We start from the raw sequence: 25512 nt of genomic DNA, 5'->3' as shown, positions 1-25512 counted from the left end.
CTACAGTATTTCAACTAAGAAATTCTTGTCCTCCTTGGAAAAATGAGGAGAATGGTCCGTTTTCTGCTTTATTTCTGTCATTTTTTCTTGCTTTCACAGCACATGCTTGCAGTACTTAGCTGTTTCTGCAATATTACCACTCACATATGAACTGAGATCAGAACTAAAATTTGATTAGCTGATCCCAGATTAGCATTATACAACACGACACCGGTCTGATTTCTGATCATTTTCTGAACTTAGATCAAAACTTATCTCTAGTCAATGATGTTTATACAATTGGCCCTAAGAGTTATAAAAGAATGTAACTGTCTGTCCAAAATACATTTGATAACTTTTCTCAGTACTGAGCAGGTAGTTATAGGCTTCTAGTTAGATAAATAATTTGATTCACTGCCTTTAGGATTTTCCTGTCTTTAATAAAACAAACTGGAACAACACATAAGAGAGATCATGTATGTGGTTATAACAGCTATTTTTTTCAAAGCAGGTGTCAGCTTTGATTGCCCTTATCATTATATTATCAGACCTGGGGCTATGTTAACAATATTAGCAACTTCATCTTTAGTGACAGTTGTTGTTTCTGTATAATAAAAAGACATGTTTGGCTTCAGTGAAATCTGAATCATATTTCTGTCTTCCACAGTTGTTTGATGTTAGTGGAGATAAATGTCATTTACATTAGATCTGCATTGTACAGAATTATTATTTAAAACATGATGGACTGCCTTCTTTCTCTCCTTATAAAAAAGGTATGCTTGTATGTTCCATCAGGAATGTTTTTGTGGCTATAATTATGCTAATTGACACCAAAAGGTATCTGAAATTGTTGAAACCAGTGACTTTAGTTGTTTCATATTCTAAATAGGAATGTCCATATTCATTATCATTTTCATTTAATGATCTGTTGTCTGAATTATAATCATACGCCTGGTCTGTTTCTCCAAAACTGAAAAGACCAGATTATGATTCTCTGGCCAGAAATTTGGGTCTTGTAAAGAGTAAAGGAATTTGAAATCCACTCCTAATTTGAAGGCTTTGCTTGTCCCTTTTGTCTTGAGCACCTCACGTGTAATATCTCCTATGCCGTATCAATTATTACCTCCAGCTCTGTTCTGTTGTGCACCCTATCCATAAAATATACGCTTTGGGGGTGGGCTTCCTGTTATCCATATTTTGTCAGGATCTAATCACTATGTTCCCTTGTGTATTATTATTATTATTATTATTATTATTATTATCTTCCCATACCTCTATTCATTTCCTTCCTTGATACGTAATCCATGGACTCGGTCATCTTGAGTATCCTCACCCTTACTATGTGTTCCCATGATTTTATTTTCTGCTGTTAGTGCAGGTAATGAGTTGCTTCTGTTTTTATTGACTTCTTCTGTATCATTTCCTTCCAATATTTTCCATCGTTGTTCTACTGGAAGTTGTTGAATATGGTATTCACATTGGCAGTTGGTGCGGGAGCCAGTTGTTTCTCCTTAAACGCAACTGGTGTTGGCATTTGAAACAGGCCAAGGCATTCCATTGGCTAATTATTTTCTGAGTATGATTTTTATTTCCTCCTGTATTCTCTTTTTCTACTTGTTTTCCAATGAATTCTGTATTTTCTCTTCCAGTGATTTTTCATTTGATGGCTTCTTTTTCAATAATTGGTGTTTATATTCACTGCAAAGCCATGTTAGTTTACAGTTCTTTGTGTAATAATACTAAATTCACTTCCAGTCATTCCATTACATTCTGTGTGCTGCCATCTGTTGTAGCCTTCCCATTCAACAGCATTCTTGTTATATCCAGTGCATTTGTAGCAAACCCCCCCTGTGGGTGGGGGCAGTAGAATAACACCCACAGTATCCCCTGCCTGTCGTAAGAGGCGACTAAAAGGGGCCTCAAGGGCTCTGAACTTTGGAGCGTGGGCTAGCGACCACGGGGCCCTCAGCTGAGTCTGGCATTGCTTCCACTTACTTGTGTCAGGCTCCTCACTTTCATCTATCCTATCCGACCTCTCTTGGTCAACTCTTGTTCTTTTCCGACCCCGACGCTATTAGGTTTGCGAGGGCTAGGGAGTCTTTCATTTTCACGCCCTTCGTGGCCCTTGCCTTCCTTTGGCCGATATCTTCATTTTTCGAAGTGTCGGACCCCTTCCATTCTTCCCTCTGATTAGTGTTATAGAGAGGATGGTTGCCTAGTTGTACTTCCTCTTAAAACAATAATCACCACCACATTTGTAGCAAATCTTACATTCATATTCCCTTTGGTCTTTATGTCCTTCCTATGCTTCAGCATTCTCTCCGAAACCCAGTATGTTCATGTAATGTCAACCTTTTTGCCAACCCATCCACAATCATACTCACTAGATTTCTTAAATATTGCAAGTTTTCTGTTGATAACATGTGTGCACACATACTTTACTTGCTTGGTTTGATTCTGTACCTGTATCACCTTCAATACCACTAAATCAATGGAATATCACTCGTACATCACTAATACGCCCTTGTTACATTCCCATAATGCCATGTTGATGATCCCTATTATGATGCCTAGTTTTCATGACTATTCGCATTATGATAATGGTGTCTCTCTCTCTCTCTCTCTCTCTCTCTCTCTCTCTCTCTCTCTCTCTCTTAGTACACCTGGTTCTCATAACGATCCCCATTATGATAATGGTCTCTTTTTAGTACACCTCTCAGATAGTTGAGGCGCTGGCCTTCTGAGCCCAACGTAGCAAGTTTGATCCTGGCTCAGTCCGGTGGTATTTGAAGATGCTCAAATACGTCAGCACCATTTTAGTAGATTTACTGGCATGTAAAAGAACTTCTATGGGACAAAATCCTGGCATCTCAGCATCTCCAAAAACTGTCAAACTCCAAAAACCGTAAAAGAGTAGTTAGTGGGACGTAAAACAAATAATAAAACTGTCAAAAGTACAGTAGTTAGTAGGATGTAAATACAGTAACATTATTTGTTATTTAGAATATCTAGTTCTTATGACTATTATGATAATGGCCTCTCTTTTAGTGCACCTAGTTCTCCTGATTATCTCCATTTATGTTAATGGTCTATATTTTATTACACTTAGATCTTACTGATCCAACCCTGTTGCGATACTTGTCTCTCTTCTGGTACTTCCAGTCTCTCCATGTGTGCAAACATTCAGAAAGACGTATTAATTTTTAAGGAAGTGGATTATTATTATTATTATTATTATCCTCATCATCATACAGTCCCTTCTTTGTACAGTATTATTTATGTATAATATTTAGTTCATACCTTACAATTTTCCTTGATTCTCTTGGGATTGGCACTTTTTGGAATTACCACTATGCCAGCTTGCACTAAGTGGCGCAGTAGTACTTGAGCTGGTGTTTTGTCATGGGCATTAGCTATTTTTTGCACTACAGGATGCCCTAGTAGATCAGGAAAGTGTTTTGGACTGGAACAAGAAATAAAATATGTACATCTTAATGATATGTCAAATTTGTGTGGCAACATTTTAAAAGGAAATAAATTTCATAACCCTTGTTCAATTCTTCAGTGGATTGTTGTTCAACTACTCATAGAAGATTAAAAATTCTTCAGTTATGACATAGGTATCTAGTGACATGCTATACGGTTGACAGCACACATGGGGAGGGAGGTAAATTACTGAACGGACACTGAAGGTATCAATTTTACTTCTTTCAAAATTGAAATGCTGTTACACATATTAAATTTATCCACTTAAATAATTTGTGATCAAAAACCCATAAAATGATTTAGTTTTTACCAACTGAAATGTATAGAAAAATATTTACACATTGATGAATTTCCCTTACAAGATTGACTATTAGAATCTATTAATACTTATAGGCCCAGATGTAAATTGAAAGATGTCTATAAACGTAATGTTATTTTTTTTACATCATGTAAACGAAGTATTATTCAACGCAAATTGAGTCATTTATGTACTGTAGAGAGAAATTTACATGAAAAGGAATGCACAGTAAGTACACCCGACAACAACAAAAAATAGTTACCACTTTGAAAGAGTACACTGGTCGATTTGGAACGACGTAGATGGTGTTACAGTGGTACCAGGCGGTCACGTGACCCTTTGCCGCTGACATACGGCTATGACGGTGTGTGTGTGTGTGTGTGTGTGCATGCGTGCGCGCGCGCTCATGGCAAAAGAGGGCTATCATGTTTGACATGCCGATGACAACATACTGAATGATATTGCCCGATTTCTTGCTGTATCAACACTCGGTGCAGCATGTCTACCAGGGGGTGGTGGTGGTGGTGATTATTGTTTTAAGATGAAGTACAAAGAGGCAACCATCCTCTATTAACACTAATCAGAAGGCAAAAATGGAAAGGATCCAACACTTCAAAAATGACGGTGTAGGCTTTAGAAAGACAAGGGCGATGAAGTGCGTGAAAATTAAAAAGTAGTTAGTGGGACGTAAAGCAAATAACATTATTAATTATTACTTCCGTATTCCCTGTCGCCACACATTCATCAAGAACAATAGGCAAATATTCATCAGATATGATTGTTGAAGTGTCAACTCTATACGATCTGATATCATGGTTAGCCGGTCCAAGTCCCATTGGTCAAACAAAATTTACCATCAGAATGTCAGCTGGCAGGGTAGGAGAGGGGGTGGGATACAATTTCTAATCACTAGATTGCATTCCAGAATCCTGGATTCCATTACAAACCTCTCCGCAGTGTTTTTATGGAGTGAGGGCATATGACGCTGTTGATGGTGATTCATCCATTGGATGGGGACATAAAGCTTTGAGCAGGCCACTTGGTGTTTTTTGACAGGAGTAGGCTATGTGCCGACACCAGGTCTCTCCCTCTCCTTAACTCATTATCATCATCATCCTACATCCAGATGCACAGGTCACCCTGGGCGTCAGATAGAAAGACCTGCACCAAGCAAGCCGAACATGTCCTCGGACACTCCCGGCACTAAAAGCCATACGGCAAGTAAGTAAGTAAGTCAGCAGATGAATTTCACTCATTCAAAAACTTGCTTGCAACTTATTCTTTCAGTTTCGTGCCCATACTCATCAAAATTAAAACGTAACTGCAGGAAAATACAGTGCAAGACATGCACTGCACTTCAGTAACACTCATTCAAAAATATAACAATTGGCGCAAAATGGCGAGTTCCATTGGTGGGAAAAACAGTGTGATTGAGAGTAAAAACAAGCTTCAAAAGGAAATTAGGCCATTGCTATCCGAGGAGAGTTATATAGCAAGCATTCAGTCATCACTGGGTTCATAGGCAACCCAACAGAACCGAGCAAGTGGCTGCACAGTTTGGGTCACGTAGCTATCAGCTTGCGTTCGAGAGATAGTGGGTTCAAACCCTACTGTTGGCAGCCCTGAATATGGTTTTCCGTGGTTTCCCATTTTCACACCAGATAACTGTCGGCACTGTACCTTAATTAAGGCCACGGTCACTTCTTTCCTACTCCTATCCCATCATCACCATAAGATCTATGTTGATGCGACATAAAGCAAATTGTAAAAATAAACTAAATAGATGGCAGCATACTTAAGTAAAACACAATGTTGACAATATGTCAACATCTGAGTTACTGCTACAATGCATACTGTCTCAGTACTGCGAACAGTGAAGGGTTGAAGGTTAAAATTCATTCACTACCAAGAAAAAAGTTAATTTTCTAATTGTGACTCTAATATTCTGGTACTTGCCCCTCACTGCCATATATGTACCATTATATTCCCCCAGAAAGTCACTGTTACAAAATTCTCTTAAAAAGCTGGTAGCCTTAGAAACATACTGTTCAATTTATTTTAAAATTTAATATATAATGGACATAAGAAGTGTAATAGTTTTAAAAAGCAGTAGCAGACTAGCTAAATTTTGAGTGTCATTGTTGTTAAATGATAAGACCACAGTAACTGCAATTGTCTCTGGTGCATTAATGATATACCATCAGTGTCACTTAATTGGAATTAAAGATAATGCTAATGAATTTTCACGACCGCATTGTAATCGAAACAGACTTTCAACTATTAGGTCGTGTTACGTACATGTAGTACATGTTGAAGAGATGTTAAGTACAGAACAAAAATGGCCAGCCGGACACCAGTGGGATCCGAACCCACAACCTCCCGATTTCGCGTCAGTTGCTCTACCAATTGAGCTATGGTGGCCTAGGCCATCTTTGTTCTGTTTGAAAGGATCTGAGCTACAGGTCTGGCACTGCTGCTAGCACACTGCTTTTTGCAGACAATATTACACTGTATACATAGAGCAGTAAGTAAGTTACAGGACTGTGAACGACTGCAGAAAGTCCTCTGCAATGTTGTGAGATGGACAGCAGACAATGGTATGATGGTAAACGGGATGAAAAGTCAAGTTGTAAGTTTCGAAAGGTCCTCTCAGTTTTAATTACACTATTCACAGTGTAAAAGTACCCCATAGGGTTAATATTATAAGAGACTATCTTCATTGTGATAATCACATTAACGAGGTTTCATATGCTTATGAGGTTATTTAGGGGTTGTAATAAGGACAAAAAGGAGAGGGCATATGAATCTCTCGTAAGATCCCAATGAGAGTATGATTTCAGTCTGTGGTACCTTCACCAGGATTTCTCGATATGGGAACTGGAAAAGATCAAAAGGATTGTTGTTTGAGTCATCAGTCCATAGACTGGTTTGATGCAGCTCTCCATGCCACCCTATCCTGTGATAACCTTTTCATTTCTACGTAACTATTGCATCCTACATCTGCTCTAATCTGTTTGTCATATTCATACCTTGGTCTACCCCTACCGTTCTTGCCACCTACACTTCCTTCAAAAACCAACTGAACAAGTCCTGGGTGTCTTAAGATGTGTCCTATCATTCTATCTCTTCTTCTCGTCAAATTTAGCCAAATCGATCTCCTCTCACCAATTCGATTCAGTATCTCTTCATTCGTGATTCGATCTATCCATCTCACCTTCAGCATTCTTCTATAACACCACATTTCAAAAGCTTCTATTCTCTTTCTTTCTGAGCTAGTTATCGTCCATGTTTCACTTCCATACAATGCCACGCTCCACACAAAAGTCTTCAAAAACATCTTTCTAATTCCGATATCAATGTTTGAAGTGAGCAAATTTCTTTTCTTAAGAAAGCTCTTCCTTGCTTGTGCTAGTCTGCATTTTATGTCCTCCTTACTTCTGCCATCGTTGGTTATTTTACTACCCAAGTAACAATATTCATCTACTTCCTTTAAGACTTCGTTTCCTAATCTAATATTTCCTATATCACCTGCCTTCGTTTGACTGCACTCCATTACTTTTGTTTTGGACTTATTTATTTTCATCTTGTACTCCTTACCTAAGACTTCATCCATACCATTCAGCAACTTCTCGAGATCTTCTGCAGTCTCAGATAAAATAACAATATCATCGGCAAATCTCAAGGTTTTGATTTCCTCTCCTTGGACTGTGATTCCCTTTCCAAATTTCTCTTCGATTTCCTTTACTGCCTGTTCTATGTAAACATTGAAAAGAAGAGGGGACAAACTGCAGCCTTGCCTTACTCCTTTCTGGATTGCTGCTTCTTTTTCAAAGCCCTCGATTCTTATCACTGCAGACTGATTTTTATACAGGTTGTAGATAATTCTTCGTTCTCGGTATCTGATCCCTATCATCTTCAGAATCATAAATAGCCTGGTCCAATCAACATTATCGAATGCCTTTTCTAGATCTACGAATGCCATGTACGTGGGCTTGTCCTTCTTGATTCGATCCTCTAAGATCAGACGTAAAGTCAGGATTGCTTCACGTGTTCCTACATTTCTTCTGAAGCCAAATTGATCTTCCCCCAACTCAGCTTCAACTTGTTTTTCAATTCTTCTGTAAATAATACGTGTTAAAATTTTGCAGGCATGAGATACTAAACTAATAGTGCGGTAGTTTTCACACCTGTCAGCACCGGCTTTCTTGGGAATAGGTATAACAACATTCTGCCGAAAATCGGATGGGACTTCTCCTGTCTCATACATCTTGCACACTAAATGAAATAACCTTACCATGCTGGTTTCTCCTAAGGCAGTCAGTAATTCAGAGGGAATATCATCAATTCCAGGTGCCTTGTTCCTATTTAGGTCACTCACAGCTCTGTCAAACTCTGACCTCAAAATTGGGTCTCCCATTTCATCAGCATCAACAGCCTCTTCATGTTCCAGAACCAAATTATCTACATCGTTACCTTGATACAACTGTTGGATATGCTCCTGCCATCTTTCTGCTTTGTCTTCTTTCCCTAGAAGTGGCTTTCCATCTGAGCTCTTAATATTCATGCACCTAGATTTCCTTTCTCCAAAGGTTTCCTTGATTTTCCTGTATGCAGCATCTACCTTTCCCAGGACCATACAGCCTTCGACATCCTTGCACTTCTCCTTCAGCCATTCTTCCTTAGCTATCTTGCACTTTCTATCCACTTGATTCTTTAATCGCCTGTATTCTTTTCTGCCCTCTTCATTTCTAGCATTCTTGTATTTTCGTCGTTCATCAATCAGGTCTAGTATCTCCTGAGTTATCCACTGATTCTTAGTTGATCTTTTCTTCCTTCCTAACATTTCTTCAGCAGCCCTACTGACTTCATTTTTCATGACTCTCCACTCTTCCTCTACTGTGTTTCTTTCGGCCTTTTGATTTAGTCCTTGTGCAACATGTTCCTTGAAACGATCCATCACACTCTTTTCTTTCAACTTGTCTAGATCCCATCTTTTTACATTCTTTCCTTTCTTCAATTTCTTCAACTTCAGATGGCATTTCATGACCAACAAGTTGTGGTCAGAGTCCACGTCTGCTCCTGGGAAAGTTTTGCAATCCAACACCTGGTTTCTGAATCTCTGCCTAATCATAATGAAGTCTATTTGATACCTTCCAGTGTCTCCAGGTCTCGTCCACGTATACAGCCGTCGCTTGTGGTGTTTGAACCAAGTATTGGCGAGGACTAAATTATGGTCAGTGCAGAATTCAACCAGCCGACTTCCTCTTTCGTTCCTTTGTCCCAATCCAAATTCTCCTACTGTGCTACCTTCTCTTCCTTGGCCTACCACTGCGTTCCAGTCTCCCATCACAATTAGATTCTCGTCACCTTTGACATATTGTATTAAATCTTCTATCTCCTCATATATTCTTTCAATTTCTTCATCATCCGCTGAACTAGTAGGCATATAGACCTGCACTATTGTGGTGGGCATTGGTTTGGTGTCTATCTTGGCGACAATAATTCTTTCACTATGCTGGTCGTAGTAGCTTATCCGCTGCCCTATTTTCTTATTCATTATTAAACCAACTCCTGCATTACCCCTGTTTGATTTCGTGTTGATAATTCGGTAGTCGCCTGACCAAAAATCCTGTTCTTCCTGCCAACGTACTTCACTTATACCAACTACATCTAACTTTAGCCTATCCATCTCCCTTTTCAGATTCTCTAACCTACCACAACGATTCAAACTCCTAACATTCCACGCTCCGACTCGCAGAATGTCAGTATCCATCTTCCTGATGATCGCCCCCTCTCGTGTAGCCCCCACCCGGAGATCCGAATGGGGGACTAGTTTACCTCCGGAATATTTTACCCGGGAGGAAGCCATCATCAGTACATCTTTCATACAGAGAGAGCTGCATGTCCTCGGGAGGTGGTTACGGCTGTAGTTTCCCGTTGCTTTCAGCCGTGTAGCAGTATCAACACAGCTAAGCCATGTTGAGTATTATTACAAGGCCGTATCAGTCAATCATCTAGACTGCCGCCCTTGCAACAACCGAAAGGCTGCTACCCCCCTTTCGATGAACCATTCGTTAGTCTAGTCTCTCAACAGATACCCATCCGATATGGTTGCACCTGCGGCTCGGCTATCTGCATCATTGGGACACGCAAGCCTCCCCACCGCGGCAAGGTCACATGGTTCGCAGAGGAGGATCAAAAGGATAGCAGCACGATTTGTTCTAGGTGATTTCACAAAACAGTAATGTTATGAAAATTTTGCAAACTTTGGGTTGGGAAGATTTAGGTGTAAGGAGAGGAGTTGCTGAACTAAGCAGTATGTTCCCAGCTGCCAGTGGAGAAATGGTGTGGAACGACATTAGTAGATGAATAACCTTGAGTGGATGAAAGATCGTAATATGAAGATAAAGTTGAAGTTCAAGAGGACAAATTGGGGCAAATATTCATTTATAGGAAGAGGAATTAAGGAATGTTGGGGCTGTACTTTAATTAAGGCCATGGCTACTTTCCCAAATCTAGCCCTTTCCTATTCTTTTGTTGCCAAACTCCCTTGATGTGTTTTTGTGACATTAAACAAGAAGGAAAAAAACAGGAATTAGAGATTGAAATATTTTATCAAGGGAGATGTTAGATAAATTTCCAAGTTCTTTGAAATCATGTAAGAAGAAGTGAACATTTAATAGGGAATTTGCCATCTGAACAATGATTGATTGATTGATTGATTGATTGATTGATTGATTGATTGATTGATTGATTGATTGATTGATTGATTGATCAATCATTTTTGGTGTACGTATTCCTAAACCCAAAGTTTAGGTTCTTACTATCTTGGATCATATTCTCAATTCTGTTGTGGAGATATGCAGATTTTTTATAATGATACATTGTAAAACATTTAAGTTTTATGTTGAAATCACTGGGTACATTGATAGGAAGGGAAATGTTTTAAAAAATATTAGGGGAATCTGGGACAAAATGACAAACGGGGCAAGATGATGAATCGACCATAACTCTTGTATTATTCTGCCCACTAAGTTGGCTCCCATGTGACCTTAGGTCCGATATCTCACACGTATAACTTAACATTTAGAAGGAAATTCCTTTCAGTCTGAGACAAGCAGTGGTAGGAGGTTGTCTGTTTGGCGCAGTCTTACTATGTTCAGGAAGCTTCTACTACTAATGTGCTCACAATATGAATTAACCGTTTTATTTTCTTTAAATATCAATGTATTTCCATCTTACTTCAGTGTTAACTGAATCTTGATTGTTAGATGTCTGTCGATTATAAGAGCAAACCGCTTCCTAAGCAGCCTGGGGCAAGTTGACAATTTTATCATCTTACCCCAGACCAGGTATAGGCTATACTTCGTCACCCATACTCTTACACTAATTACAGAAATGCCAAGAAATTATCAGCAGAAGACAGATAGATGGGACTGGGATGAAGTAAGCATGATAGGCGCAATGCATGCTGTCAAAGAATCTCAGGTATCTTGTAATACAACTATGAGCAACGCCATTAAAGCATTTTAAGCATGTGGAATTGAGCCATTCATCCCACAAACATTTTATGAGGAAGATTAAACTCCAACAGTGACAACAGAAAGAGATTATGAAGAACAGGACCAACCTTCTACCTCAGGAGCGCACTATGGGCGTAATGGACATGCAGATATGCCTTCAGTCCCTGATACTTCAATTTCAGAACAAGGTACGGCTATCAGTAATCACTGTGATAACACACTACCACCTTAAGTGTCAAAATCACCACCGCCCGGAACATTAACGACAATGATATAATATGATATTCAACCACTACTTCGCGCTCAAAGGCCTATCACAACGAGAAAAAGAGCTAGGAGATCAACATCCGTCATAACCAGCACACCTATGAAGGACATACTTCATCAAAAAGAAATGCTGAAGAAAGAGCAGGAATGTAAAACCTAGAGAAGAAAAGTAGCTAGGTAGTTGGGCTTCATATATGAATCTGGCACTAGTCGGCAACAAGAAAATTCTGTATGCCCTGTGTGTGAGTAAAAGTATGTTCATCCTCCAAATGAAGACTGAATTCAGTGTGATAACTGTTAAGTGCGGTGGCATGAAGACTACTCAGGTTATGAAGGCAGTAGACTGTGATATGTGCTGAGTATATTCCAGTTTAAAATTGTTTTCTTCAAAGTATTCAGTGTAGTGTACAGTAGTTATTAATTTTAGGAGGAATTTGTAAAAATGATTTTAAAAATGTTTTTAAGCATTTTAAAATCATTTATGCTCTTTAGAAATACATGTTCTTGTGTAGGACATAATCAAAAATTAAGTTACTCCGAGTTTTGATGGTGTGTTCCTGTAACAAAATTGAGTGAAATTCTGTGTTGAAACAGTTGAGAAGAATACTCATCATCTTACCCCAATAGGTTAATCAACTTATACCGGGCACGGGGCAAGATGATGAATTTACATAAAATTAAACTTCACTACTTTATGAAAAGCTATTAAAACAAGAACTTCGAACATTGTAGAACTGTTGCATAAAAAGGAAAGCAGTAATAAACATGTCATCTCAGGAGTAAAACACTCCATGTTCCGGCAGAATGTTGAAAGGAAGCTTATCATTGTCAACTTGCCCCGTTCTCCCCTACTCCTGAGAACTAAGGGAAGAAAAAGCTTAATTTTACTTTTCTTTGAAGATAAGCATTGCAATTAATGATTATTTAGTCAAAGTAATGTTATATCTCACCTATATTTGTACTTTTTCTCAAAATGTTCTTTAGCACCTGGTGAGCCTAATGGTGAATAAGCTGTCATAACAATGCTATGGTTTGCACAGAACTTGCGCAGTTCAGGCTGTCTCAAACCAGCATGTAGCTCCACTTGTAAATTAGCTGGAGGGATGCGTGCGTTTGCAATGAGACGCTCCAGTTGACTCGTATTGAAGTTTGATACACCAATAGCCCGTGCCTTCCCAGCATCCACTTGCTCCTCCATTGCCTGGTGGAAATTTATTGTTAAATTTTAAAAACAAATAAAAGTACAAATGAAATTCATGTGCAGTTCTCTGTTTCTCTAGCTTAAATATTTCTAAAAATAATCTCTTTTTTTTTTCTTTCCATATTTTATACTTTTGTTAATTATGTTCTTAGTTTAGCAGAGTATTTTTCAAAGTAGTAGATAATTAGATATGATATTGCAATCTCCTATCAGAGAATAACAATCCGAAATATATTGGGGTTACCCTAGACAGAGTCCTAACATTTCAAAGCAACCTAACTAACATAGGATAGTACACTCAAGTAAACCTTTTCAGGAAACTTGTGGGCGCAACCTGATGAACAGATACATTGGTGCTTCGTGGAACATCCCTTGTTCTTATTTATTCTGTACTATAGTACTTTTTCAACTGTTTAGGTTGGCGGCAGTCAAATCATTAAGGTTTGATGTATAGCTGAATGTAGTCATGAGGGATGTCAGTGGTATGATAAGATCTACTCCGCTGAACTGGCTTCCAGTTCTCTCAAAAGTCTGTTCCCCTCCCACCTCCGTAGGAGAGCAGCACTTCTGAAAGACATGCAGGCCTTCAGTCTTTCTCCTTAAAGTAGCTAAGGTTCGGAAAACTGGCATACAAAACAATTGCTGGAAAATGGATTTGATCCAAATGCGGAATAGGCATGAGAATGGTTGGAGGCAGAGCCGTGTAACCCTAACCATAACCACTAAACAGTCAGCAAGCAATCTACTGAAGTGCTTGGCTTCCAGTAACCCGTGAGATGGTGCATGGAATGTTCAAACGTCGGAGGTTGCTTACGGAAATTTCCTCCATAGTCATGATAAAGACAAATAAAGCTTCACGTGTGATATATTTGTGTCACGAGTGATATTTATTTATAGGTGGAATATTACAGTAACAAATTAATACTCATAGGCATAATATCTCTACATTAAAACAATGTTTTTATACCATTTTCATTTATTCTAGCGGCAACAGAATTTCTATAAAGCTATGTATATTATACAGATGTGGTAAGGCATAATTAAAACATCAAGAAAACGCAACAATTCCCTACTGTAGCAATGTGTGACGTATATGATAAAATTACCTTAATTGCAAAGAATAAAACCATAGCCGACTAGAGTTATAAGCCGGAGTCTTGTAAGTTTGGCAACATGCAGCGGAGGCCAAGGTGAAAGCGCGGGAGCTATCCGTATATGTTGATGTGTGGTGAACTTCGTCTTGTGTTTCGTTTTATTTTTCATGGATATGTTCGAGTACACACAATTAGGTAAGTGATTTAATAAGCATACAGTACGTAGGAGCTGTTGTCCTAATAATTAATACGTTTATTACAGCCAATGGCCATAGAGAAACTTACATACTGTATATAAGTATTATCCTAATAAATGTATGTAAAGGTGCAGCGGGGTTGTGTAAATAACTTGGACGGTTCAATCCTGGCTCAGTCCGGTGGTATTTGAAGGTGCTCAAATACGTCAGCCTCATGTCGGTAGATTTATTGCACTTGACTGAGGTTCACTACCGGCGCGTGAAAAACGTTTGATTCCGCATGATTCTGCGTGTTTGGGGTATTGTGGGAAGCTTTTATTAAGTTATTCCACTTCTTGTCAAGAGTGCTTTGTTTTTTCAATAAAACCTTATCGAGTCTATTGGTGACGTGAGCCTGAAAAGAAGTCCATTCGAGAGGACATAATAAGGTCGAAACTTCTAAATGAGTGTTGTAAAGATTATTGTTAAGAAGAGCTTTTTTCTTCTGAAAGAATTTAATTTCCTCTCTTATCCAAATTTTATTCGTTTTTCATTGAGTCGCGCGGGTTTTAGCCGTGTCTCTATGAGTTTTCTTAGTAAATTTTAAGAAATTAGGTGTGACGTCATTAGTTAAGCATTTTCTTAAAAAACATAAATCTTTACTTAATTTGGCAACCTTTATCTTCAAATTACAATATAGGTTTGCTTTCTTACTAGCCTGGACGGCGTTACCATTGCAAGTTATGAATCTCATTCCGTATTGACGATTATCACTTTACAAGAAAATATTTATAAATATTTACAAGAAAATATTTATAAATATTTTCTTGTAAAGATTTATTGCACGTTAAAGAACTCCTATGGGACACAGTCCTGGCATATCGGTGTCTCCAAAAAAATGTAAAAGTAGTTACTGGGACGTTAAATCATTAACATCGTTATTTGTGAAGGCGATGACTGAATATCTATCGTAGCAACTATAGCATAAAAAAATAAGGTTTTGTTACCTCGTTTTGATTTCCTTCGGACGAGGAGTTAAAACAAAAATGGATTTGTCACTTTAAACGAGATAATTGGGAAACCTGGTAAGGATCCAGTCGTGTGCATGAGACATTCCACAAACGAAAGTTTTTCAACAGGAGATAATACAATTTGTGATAGTAAAGGCAACGTAACTATACTATCATGTAAACCTAATTAGGTTCTTCTTGATGCATGTCCAATTATTTTTTTCAAAATTTGCCAAAATATTTGTCATTGAAAAGTGTTAAAAGAATAGATCCTGAAGGTAGGAGACTGGAAATTAAAAGTAGGGAAAACAAGAAGATGGAAGATTTGCCAAATGTAAGCCATTTACTCAAAATTCACCAAGATATGAATGTCTCTGTATATGTTAATAGTTATCAGGTGTCGGTAAAAGAAATGGCACGTTTAGCTGATGATGAAATATCCAAGTAGTCTCAATTAAATGAATATTTATTAAATTATACCGGAGCCACTGCTAGTAGTGTTAGTGTTGAATGTGTACAAAGAAATGTATTAAAAATGCTCGATAAGCTCATAGTTTCGTTAGGTAAACAATAAAAACACAGACTATTTGTCATACTTTATATTTTTAAGGGAACTATTCGAACTTTACACTAAAAAGAAGAAGAGTTAGTCAAAATTTTCTTTTTGAAACTGTGAAAGCAAATTATTTACTGTTGGAGAAGTTTCAGTGTGATAACTTAGAAAGAAGGTTTGGTCAGTACCGATACCTTAGTGGTTGTAACTACAATGTTACCACAATTTAAGTCCTAGTAAGTGAGATAACAATTAGGATTAAGGGTGTTCTAGGCTTGCAGTGGTGATGATGGTGTGGAAAAATGCAATTTGGCTGTAGTCGATTAGAAATGTCTGATTCCATCAAGATAAGAGGTATTATGACCAATATGGAAGTAATAAACAAGTCAGACTCACTTTTATCATGTGAATTTTTGGTGGGTATTTTGAGATACCAGGGTTAATATACATTTCTGGGTATGCAGTAAGAATAATATCCAGAAGGATAAGCTGTGACACATATTTACGTCTCCAGCAGAGTAATGAAATAGATGACCCCTATTTTGAAGAACTACAAGAGGTGAGTTAGTGGTGCCATCAGATTGTGTTTTGTGTGTCTGCGTAACAGTGACAGGAATATTTACCGTATCTTCTTGATATGTACAGACTACAAGGAAGACTACCTGGATTGTGAAAATAATACAGAATGTCTCTTCTCCCTAACCAGAGATACTTTAGGAAAAGATGAAAAATCAATAGTTCTGGTTTGAACGTGGTCATTGTGGAATTGAAAATAATGGTCTGACAGATTGTTTATTGTCTACATTTTCCAATGTCGTGTTAAGTAATTATAGAAAGCAGATGAAGAACAGGAGTTATGTCAGCAGTGTGTATAAAAATATTAAGCGGAGGAAGCTAGCAACGCTCCACAATAATTGAGCTTGTTAGTACTGTTCTTAAAGTGTTTTGTTTTTATTTGTGTAAAATGTGTATTTCTAACTTCAGTGAATGCATTTACTGATGTGTATATTTCTTAGTATAATTTTATGAAGACTGTGCATTTATCATAATCACCTTGTTGGTCTAAATGTAGTGAATATGGGTGAAGTCATTTTAAGTCGGACACGCCCACTATTCTCTCGGCCTCTGCTTGACAGATAGATACAGCGTTGCCAAGCGTACCTTCCGGCTTTAACTGTAGATGGCTCTGAATGAAACTCATAAGAAACAGATGTTTATGCACTATCATATTTATTGACTCTGATTGTTAGTGCCTACCATAATAATTCTTTTACCACAATGAAAAGTACTCAGTCTAAGACAAGGCACATTCATCACGCTCAAGTCTTCTACTCCACATCATCAAGTTTGGCCACCTGCTCACTTTCTGCACAGTCTCCACTCGTAGCCACAGTGTTCTCTCTACAGATAAAATAGCCCCAAGTAGTGCATCTGGTTTACGAGGGCCTGGCCTTCTTCCATGCAGATTTTAAACATCTTCCTGTACTACCGGTACTTCAAGCTGCTGGACAAGGATGTTCTTGTTCTTGTGTTCCACCAATAATCTCCTGAATTCTTTTCATAATGTTCTTGGCAGATTTCTGTGCACCAGTTAGCTGCTTGTAGTCTTTACACTACTCTTGTGCCAGAGTTTTCAAAAATCGTCTCCTGAACACTCTTGTGTTGTTCAAATTATTCTTCAGAATTATGAAACTGTTGATTTTACCCACATTCAAAAGGCCATAGGAAATGGTCAATGTCCTGGCAACAGTGTAGGTAGCCTTAAGTTTGTCCATTGCATCTACTCCTCCTCTTGTTCCATTATAAAATGTTCGAATATCAGGTTTCACTGCATCTTCCGAGTCAGGATGAATGTCATCAGTGGCATGCATAGGTAGCGAAACCACTTTGTTCTTTCTTGGATTGTAGGGGACTATTGTACATCCAAAGATGGAATTTGTTACAGCCCAATTTTTAGATTCAATGAATAAGTGTGGTATCTCTCTTTTGTTCATTCTTAGCATGCCAACTACTATTAAATTATGTTTTTGTAACATATCCAGTACCAAAGGATATGAAGAGTACCAGTTTTCTGCAGTCACATTGCAACCATTGCCTGATACCAGTTGCACCAGCCTATAGTTTATCTCCCTTCCTTTTTTTTTTTTTTTTTGGTCTAACCACACTTTCCATGGAGTCTATAGAACCGGATTTGAAATCCAGCCTGCCCTCACCAGGGTTTACATAAGTATTAATAAGTTGTTTGGTCCGCATTCTGGAGTTTACAGCTTACATAAGATTTTAATTCTTGATTAAAATTACTTTTTATGTATTGAATAGGTGGAATTTAATAAACATTAATATTTCTTTGACATTAATGCACCAGCCTTGTTACCACACTTTTCTTAAGAACTGCTAACAGAGTAGGGTCCTGCTAGTTGTTTACTGGCATAGATCTCCATGTTTGGAGTGTAGTAGGTTCTTGCACAGGCCAGTGCAAATATCTTTATCCTATATTTTGCCATCTTTCTCCTAATAAACTTTCTAAAACCACATTTTCTGTGACATGGTTCCAGCATTTCGTCCACGGTGAAGTACTCATTAATTACATAATTACACTGGCAGTTTTTCACAAAAGTCTGGAACATTTCTCTGTTTGGTGCAAGTTTATCAAGCGATTTTCCTCCTGCTATTTACATCGTCAAATTGAAGAGCCTGCAGTAAAAATTTGAAATGCTGAGAGCCATAAAATTTTGAAAGAATTCCACACCAGTGCCATCTGATGCCCAAAGATCTTCCAAATTCAGGTGGAAAGCTTTTAAAATTCCTGACTTGTATACAAGACCTTAAACCGATTTCATTTTTGCAGTCTGTAATAGACTCACCTCATCACCACCAAACTGCCTTCAAACTTCATAAATTCCATGTAATTCTTGATCTGCGGCAACGTGCATCCAAACTTTCTGGCTGTCACATCTCTAGTAGAATAGAATAGAGTTTATTGCTTGTATTGTTACACATACTTTAACGGAATCCTACAATTGCAACTTACATTTAAATGAATTGAATGAATACCTACATGAATTGGTGGATGCATGATTTCACGATTGTGTTTATGTATGACTGAATGGACTCAGCACAACTCTAGTACTTCCAGATAACTTCAATTGAAGGAGGTGGTGTGCTTCTCTACAGGAGTTACAGATGGTGGGGCGGGGGCACTCCTCAGTGTTAGGGCATTTGTAGGTTGGATGTTCTTGAAAACAATGTCCACAATTAGGTTCTGTAGCTCGACACTGTTTGGTTGTGTGTGAGTTGTATGTCAGACATCTTCCGCAGTGAGTTGGTTGTGGTGAGGCTCACGTGAAAATTCAACTTTGTAGTGTCGTCGGTAGATGGACACACCCGAGGCCAGCACCCTGTCTGTTGACAGATATTTCTTATTTTACGTTGACCAGGTTAGAAATTGGGCTTTTTTCATTTTGTTAGTTCTATTTATCCATGTTTCTTTCTCATTAAGTTGTGTGTGATGATTTCTCAAATATATTATAATTGTAGAACTATGTTAATTTTTTGATCATTTATGAGGTGAACCCTATCATATCACGGTCCAAATGGTATCATCCTTTAACGTCATACGTATATCTGAATCTAGTGACAAAGGAGAGCCCGAACTCCTTGTTCTAGAGGAGGTTAACCCTGGAACGCAGACTGAACACCTTGTTGAATCTTATATAAACTGTAAACTCCAGAATGCGGACCAAACAACTTATTGATACTTATGTAAAACCTGGCGAGGGCAGGCTGGATTTCTCATCCGGTTCTGTAGACCCCGTGGGAGTGTGGTTACACCAAGCCAAAAAAAAAAAAAGGGAAGGGAGATAGCAAGAGTGAGACAAAGATAACCGAGTTTGTCACATGAAGCCAGTAGTGCCAACATTATGCAGTCAATTCTGAGCTTTCCAGGGTTGAAAGCATGCTAATTCGAGCTCGTATTTCTGCACAAGAGCAAATTCCTGCAGTAATGAAATAATGGATAATCTTGCCTTTAGTTATAAAGTATCATTAGCCCCCTAGCTGTAATAAGCCTGTTGAGTGTTTTCTCTGACTTATTTTATACAGCCATTGAAAGGACATCACTGGTTGACAAAAGAGAGCTATTATGTCCTCAGGAAAGTACTGCCACTAATGGGGGCCCCTCTAAATATCCCAAGCCATGCTCTCCAGTTGCAGATAGACCAGTGTCTAGTGCGTGTTGTTCATGTCGATCCTACAGACTAAGCAAATTATACAAAGTCTTCTATCGAGTCTTTCTTAATGCTTAGATAAGCTCACCAGAGCATGTTCATTAAGTAGGTAACTATGCTAAGAAACCGACTTTCTCAGTGAAAAAGTGTTTGTCATGTCGTGAGACCGCCAGAAGGACCTGATCATGACTGGGTGAATACCCATTATAGGCGCTAATTATAGTCGGACTAAATACCATGATAGCAGATATAGTCAATTAAAGCTTTGCCTAGGTCGTGGCATTGTACGCAAGTACAAAATAGGCGGTGAAGAGGAAAGAGCTAATTCTATATTCAGAATTGCAGGAGATGGCCGAAGACCACAGAAGGAGATGGCACCAATAATGGCATTCCCAGGAGCAAACCAGCAATCTTCAGGATCCACAGCCTATAGCGCTGTGATGTGTTAATTCCCTAATACGGTGCCCTGGAGAGTGTGCCGAGGCAAGATGGAGTGTTTCAGATAAGTTGAACCGCTTTTATGCATGATTTGTAATTGTAGATTCGACTCAGGGCTTTTCATAACTGTACATAGTAAATTTGTAACTTTAAGCCCAAGACCCATGTAAATTCAGTCAGCAGGACATGTAAATATATGCTAGGGGCTGACCACATGTTCAACCCGTTATTTATTAGCGTTGTTCAGATGGGATATGAGGGTAACATGATAGTGCAGTGTGTTTTTTATTGTTCCTAGGAGTATAGGTCTACTTGTGTCATGCAGACACTTGGTAGTTTGATGTCAATTTCTTCCTTATAAAGTGGAGGTCAACTTGCCTCTAGAGGGTCGAACGGGGCAAATAGTATAATTGAGTTTAAGGGATGTTCCACCATTCAACACAATGTGAAATGTTTGAAATTTATTAAGTGAAGACCGGTTTCGACTCCCTTGGAGTACCAATATAAATGGTCCGTTATTGGACATTATAAATTTTCCAGCTAACTCATTCCTGGTTGCCGGCGTTTGGCCCCAGTGTGCTAGGTTGGGCTCATCAGTTGGTAAATAGCACACCCACCAAGACACATGGCTAGTGCATACCGTGGAGACCACTGCGTAGGCTACTTGGAGCCATCGGCAATGCCAATGCACTATGGGAGACTTTGTCTCATACATACATACATACTTACATACATACATATATACATACATATATTATCATTATAGACTGTTATGCCTTTCAGCGTTCAATCTGCAAGCCTCTGTGAATTTACTATACATTGCCACAATCCCCTATTTGCAACCAATACTGTGGCCTCATTTAGTTCTATACTTCTTATCTTTAAATCGTTAGAAACTGAATCTAACCATCGTTGTCTTGGTCTCCCTCCACTTCTCTTACCCTCCATAACAGAGTCCCTTATTCTCCTAGGTAACCTATCCTCCTACATTCACCTCATTGTCTCATTACCAAAAATTGATGTCTGTCTGGCCATCAGATGATATAGATGTTGAGTCCCATAGGGAAACCGAAATATTTGTCCAAATGAATAAATTTATAATACCAACACTGGGTCGAAATGCTGGCAACCAGGAATGAGTTAGCTGGAAAATTTATAATGTCCAATAACGGACCTGCAGATTACGAGGTGTCGTGTGGTCAGCACGACGAATCCTCTCGGCCATTATTCCTGACTTTCTAGACCGGGGATAGTAATACATAAGTACTGTTTAATTCCAAATTATGCTCTTAACAGGGTAAAGGCATCTTTTTACGTCACTCATCATCCTGAGTGATTGGTGAATGGAAATTTGTTCCTATCAGAAATCTTCCAAACGTCTGATTCGTTGGCCTTCATTTCAGGGGGTCTCGGGTTCGATTCCCGGCCGGGTCGTGGATTTTAACCTTCATTGGTTAATTCCATTTGCTTGAGGGCTGGGTGTTTATGCTGTCCCCAACATCCCTGCAACTCACACACCACACATAACACTATCCTCTACCACAATAACACGTGGCAGATGCCGCCCACCCTCATCGGAGGGTCTGTCTTACAAGGGCTGCACCCGGCTAGAAATAACCACACAAAATGAATTAATTAATCTTCCAAATTAATTATTGAGAAGATTTTTGCAATTTCAAAACTGGTAAACATTAAAAATAAACCATACATCTATATAAGACGTCTTCTGTATGATTGTTTTCAATTTTTAGATTGTAACTTTGACTTCAATTTTAGCTGTTTGCTACATCATTTTGAATTCTAAAAAGAAAAATGAACAAATAAATGTTACAAATGATTCTGTATAGAATACTGTTTACTTCTATGCTTATCTTTATATAATAAAATTTTTTATTCACCTTCCATACAGCTTGATGATCAGTATCCATATCCAAGATCAATTTTCCATCTTCTCCAATAGCTGGTGCCTCCCCTGTGCTGTCAGCCACTAACCCAAATGGCATGTGAATCAAGTACAAGTCAATATAGTCAAGTTGTAAGCGTTTTAGTGATGTGTCTAAGTACTTGGGAACATCTGAGGCACGGTTGCCAATATGTGGTAACTGAAATGAGACCATTTGAAAGTGAACCATTACTCACGAGAATTCAAAGCTTTAAGTTGTTTGTAATACACAATATTCCAATTACTGTATAAGTTGAACAAGCTTTTTTTTTTTTTGCTCTTCATTTTAAATTTCATTTTAAAAACAAACAAAATGATAAATTTTCCTTCAGGTATTTGTTTATATGCTGCTTTTCTCAGTTTAAGGTTGCCAGTAGCATACACTGCTTGCAAAAAAAAAAAAAAAAAAAAAAAAAATTGAGAATGAAATAGACACATTTTTGCAGCTTGCAGGCATGGTAGTCTGCAAGGTTATGTGAGTACATGCAACATTCTTCATGTTGTCAAACTTTTAACTTGAACACACAGCCCTTGAGACCAAGCAAAGGTCTTTTCTTTTTGTAACAGCTGCAACTGAAGTGATAGTAACGTTGTTACCTCACCTGACTCTTACCTCTGTTAGTTGGATAGACAAGAAATGAAAGCAGATGTGAATAAAAGGCCTGGGAAAGCATTTGATGCTTGATGATGATGCTTGATTTTTTAAAGGGCTCTAACATCTAAGGTCATCGGCCCGAAAAGCATTTACCAGCTGAACAAGTCACATGCACAATGACCATCTTCATCGTCGTCATCATCATCTTTGATTTCCCACTCCAGCAGGTTGAGTAGGAACAAACCTATTATTGTTGAAAGCACTCCCTCCTTTGCTAACTTGCTATGTGCAACACATCTAAAGGTTTCTCCATCAGGGTGGACTGCCTTAGCCTACATACGTTCTCAACATCCAGACTTGAGTGGTGGCATTCAGTCGACTGAATAATACTGTATCTAACAAAATTACTCATTCTGTTTGACATAACTGTGTAGCTACATACGTCGACCTTAAAAATAATGGTCATACATTTCTTCACTGAAAGAGTGCAATATCTTATGATTTATAGCTGTTAGGTTCTTCAGTAACCCCACCAACCTGGGCCCAATGTTTGGGAACCCAGGCTCTGCCTTTCACAAGTCAGGACAAAGGGCAAGTGATAGAGGAGTAACATCTCTTTAAAAAACCTTGGTCCAGCTGACCCACCTGGTAGTCCCTTGTAAGGGTCCCTTGCCAGGGTTACAGTGAAGACCTCAATGGCAGTGAAGGCAGAGAAGAGGGAATTTGGAACGGTGGAACTGGCGGAAGGGGCAACCCTCCTATTCTAGGTAAATAGAAAAGGAACTGCTGCCTTGCAGTAAAAATGGGAACTTCAAAGGCTAAGGGAAGAAACCCCGACAGAAAATCAGCCTGGTGCCTCAGGCTTAAGATGGCAGCCTCATCAAGGCACTCAGAAGCAGTGGATTAATCACTCGCTCTTCTTAAATAATCTGATTATAAAAACTGAAACAAAATTACAAAACCAGACGGATAACCTGATGACGACCTTTGGCATGAAGAGGATAACGAAAATTGGTTTCTGGAATGTGAGGACCTTGAGGGAACAAGTGACGTGGGAAATGAAGAACTAAGGGCTGGATATTCTGGAATTGAGTGAGGTGAGGTGGCCAGGATTTGGCGAGATACAGACAACAGATGGAATTACATTTCTATATTCTGGTGAGGAGGACGAAGAGCACAGGGATGGAGAGGGGTTGCAGCTCAGTAGAAATGCAATGAGAAGTGTTATGGAGTGGAAGTCAATTTCTAGTGGGCTGCTGACTGCTAGGTTCAAGACCAAGATCAGGAATGTGACCATTATCCAGTGCTATGCACCTACAGAAATATCGGAGTTGGAAACAAAGGAAGAATCCTACCAAATGTTGCGAGATGCCACAATGAAAAAAAGTAAGAAGGATATTCTCATAGTTATGGAAGACTTCAATGCAAAGGTTGGCTTAAAAATGAAGGATTGGAGCACATCATGGGTATACATGGTCTTGGCGAGATGAATGAAATTGGGGGAAAGTTTACGGAATATTGCACCAGCCAAGACTTGGTGATAGGTGGCACGGTGTTCCTGCATAGGCGGTGTTACAAGGTCATGTGGGTGTCTCCTGATCAAATCACAGAAAACCAAATTGATCACATTGCGGTGAGCAGGAGGTTCAGAAGAAGTTTGGAAGATGTTAGGAACAAATGAGGAGTGGACATTGGCAGTGACCATCATCTTGTTGTCGCCAATTTCCGTATAAAGATCGTGGCAGTTCACCAAAAGTTCAACACTTGGCATAAGAAGTTTGATATTGGTAAGCTATAGAATCTGCAGATGTTGGAACAATTTCAACTGGAACTTAGCAACAGATTCCAGGTGTTGGATTCTGAGATAGAGAAGGATGTGGAGACTATATGGAGTGAGGTAAAGAACATCTTTGTGGAAACAGGTGAGAAGCAGCTCGGGTGCAAAAACTACCTACGGAAAGAATGGATATCTGATCAGATCTAGGACAAGATAAATTACAGGAAGGAGATAAAGGCCAAGCTAAATTTCTGCAAGACTAGACAGCAGAAAGCTCAAACACAAGCTGAGTATTCAATAGCAGATAGGGAAGTAAAGAGGAGTGTGCAAAAGGATCACAGGAAGTGGACTGTTGAGCAGGCAGAGAAAGCAGGACAAGCGGCAAAAAGGGGAGATATAAAGGAGCTTTATGGCATCACAAAGTGCTTTAGAAGAAAAGTTTTAATAAAGCTAGGTCTGTGAAGAGCAAGACAGGCGAGATCCTCACTATGTGCGAACAACAGCTGAGTAGATGGAGGGAACACTTTGCGGAGGTTTTTAATAGAGATTTGGGACTGGAAAATGAGCAGGAAGGAGAAGATGAAGAAGAAGCAGAAAGTGATCCGAGCATCAGCCTTGACTCTCCAACCTAGAGTGAGATATGGACAGTGTTGAAGCAGATGAAAAATGGGAAGGCACCAGAACTGGACAACATTCCAGCAGAAGTACTGAAAGCAGACCTTGATACTACAATGAGATTGCTGCACCCTCTGCTGGAGAAGATATGGAAAGAGGAGAAAATACCTACTGACTGGAAGAAGGGGCTGATAATCAAGTTACCGAAAAAAAGAAGAGAAGAGAAGAGAAGAGAAGAGAAGAGAAGAGAAGAGAAGAGAAGAGAAGAGAAGAGAAGAGAAGAGAAGAGAAGAGAAGAGAAGGAGCCTCCGTGGCTCAGACGGCAGCACGTC

General features: G+C 38.9%; 1 protein-coding gene across 1 annotated transcript in view; it reads right to left on the bottom strand.

Moving 5' to 3' along the window:
* Positions 1–25512, bottom strand: part of LOC136857852 (1,5-anhydro-D-fructose reductase) — a 59315-nt gene that overhangs the window by 16009 nt on the left and 17794 nt on the right. The window contains exons 3-5 of the mRNA XM_067136836.2: positions 22150–22353; positions 12504–12754; positions 3280–3442 (exon numbers count right to left, since the gene is read on the bottom strand). Coding sequence (XP_066992937.2) covers positions 3280–3442; positions 12504–12754; positions 22150–22353 — 618 coding nt within the window. The remainder of the gene's footprint in view (positions 1–3279; positions 3443–12503; positions 12755–22149; positions 22354–25512) is intronic.

Source organism: Anabrus simplex, chromosome 1 (assembly GCF_040414725.1).
Source record: "Anabrus simplex isolate iqAnaSimp1 chromosome 1, ASM4041472v1, whole genome shotgun sequence".
NCBI classification, from domain to species: domain Eukaryota; kingdom Metazoa; phylum Arthropoda; class Insecta; order Orthoptera; family Tettigoniidae; genus Anabrus; species Anabrus simplex.
Note: the sequence above shows the minus strand (reverse complement) of the source record. Positions and strands in the feature narration are given on the sequence as shown.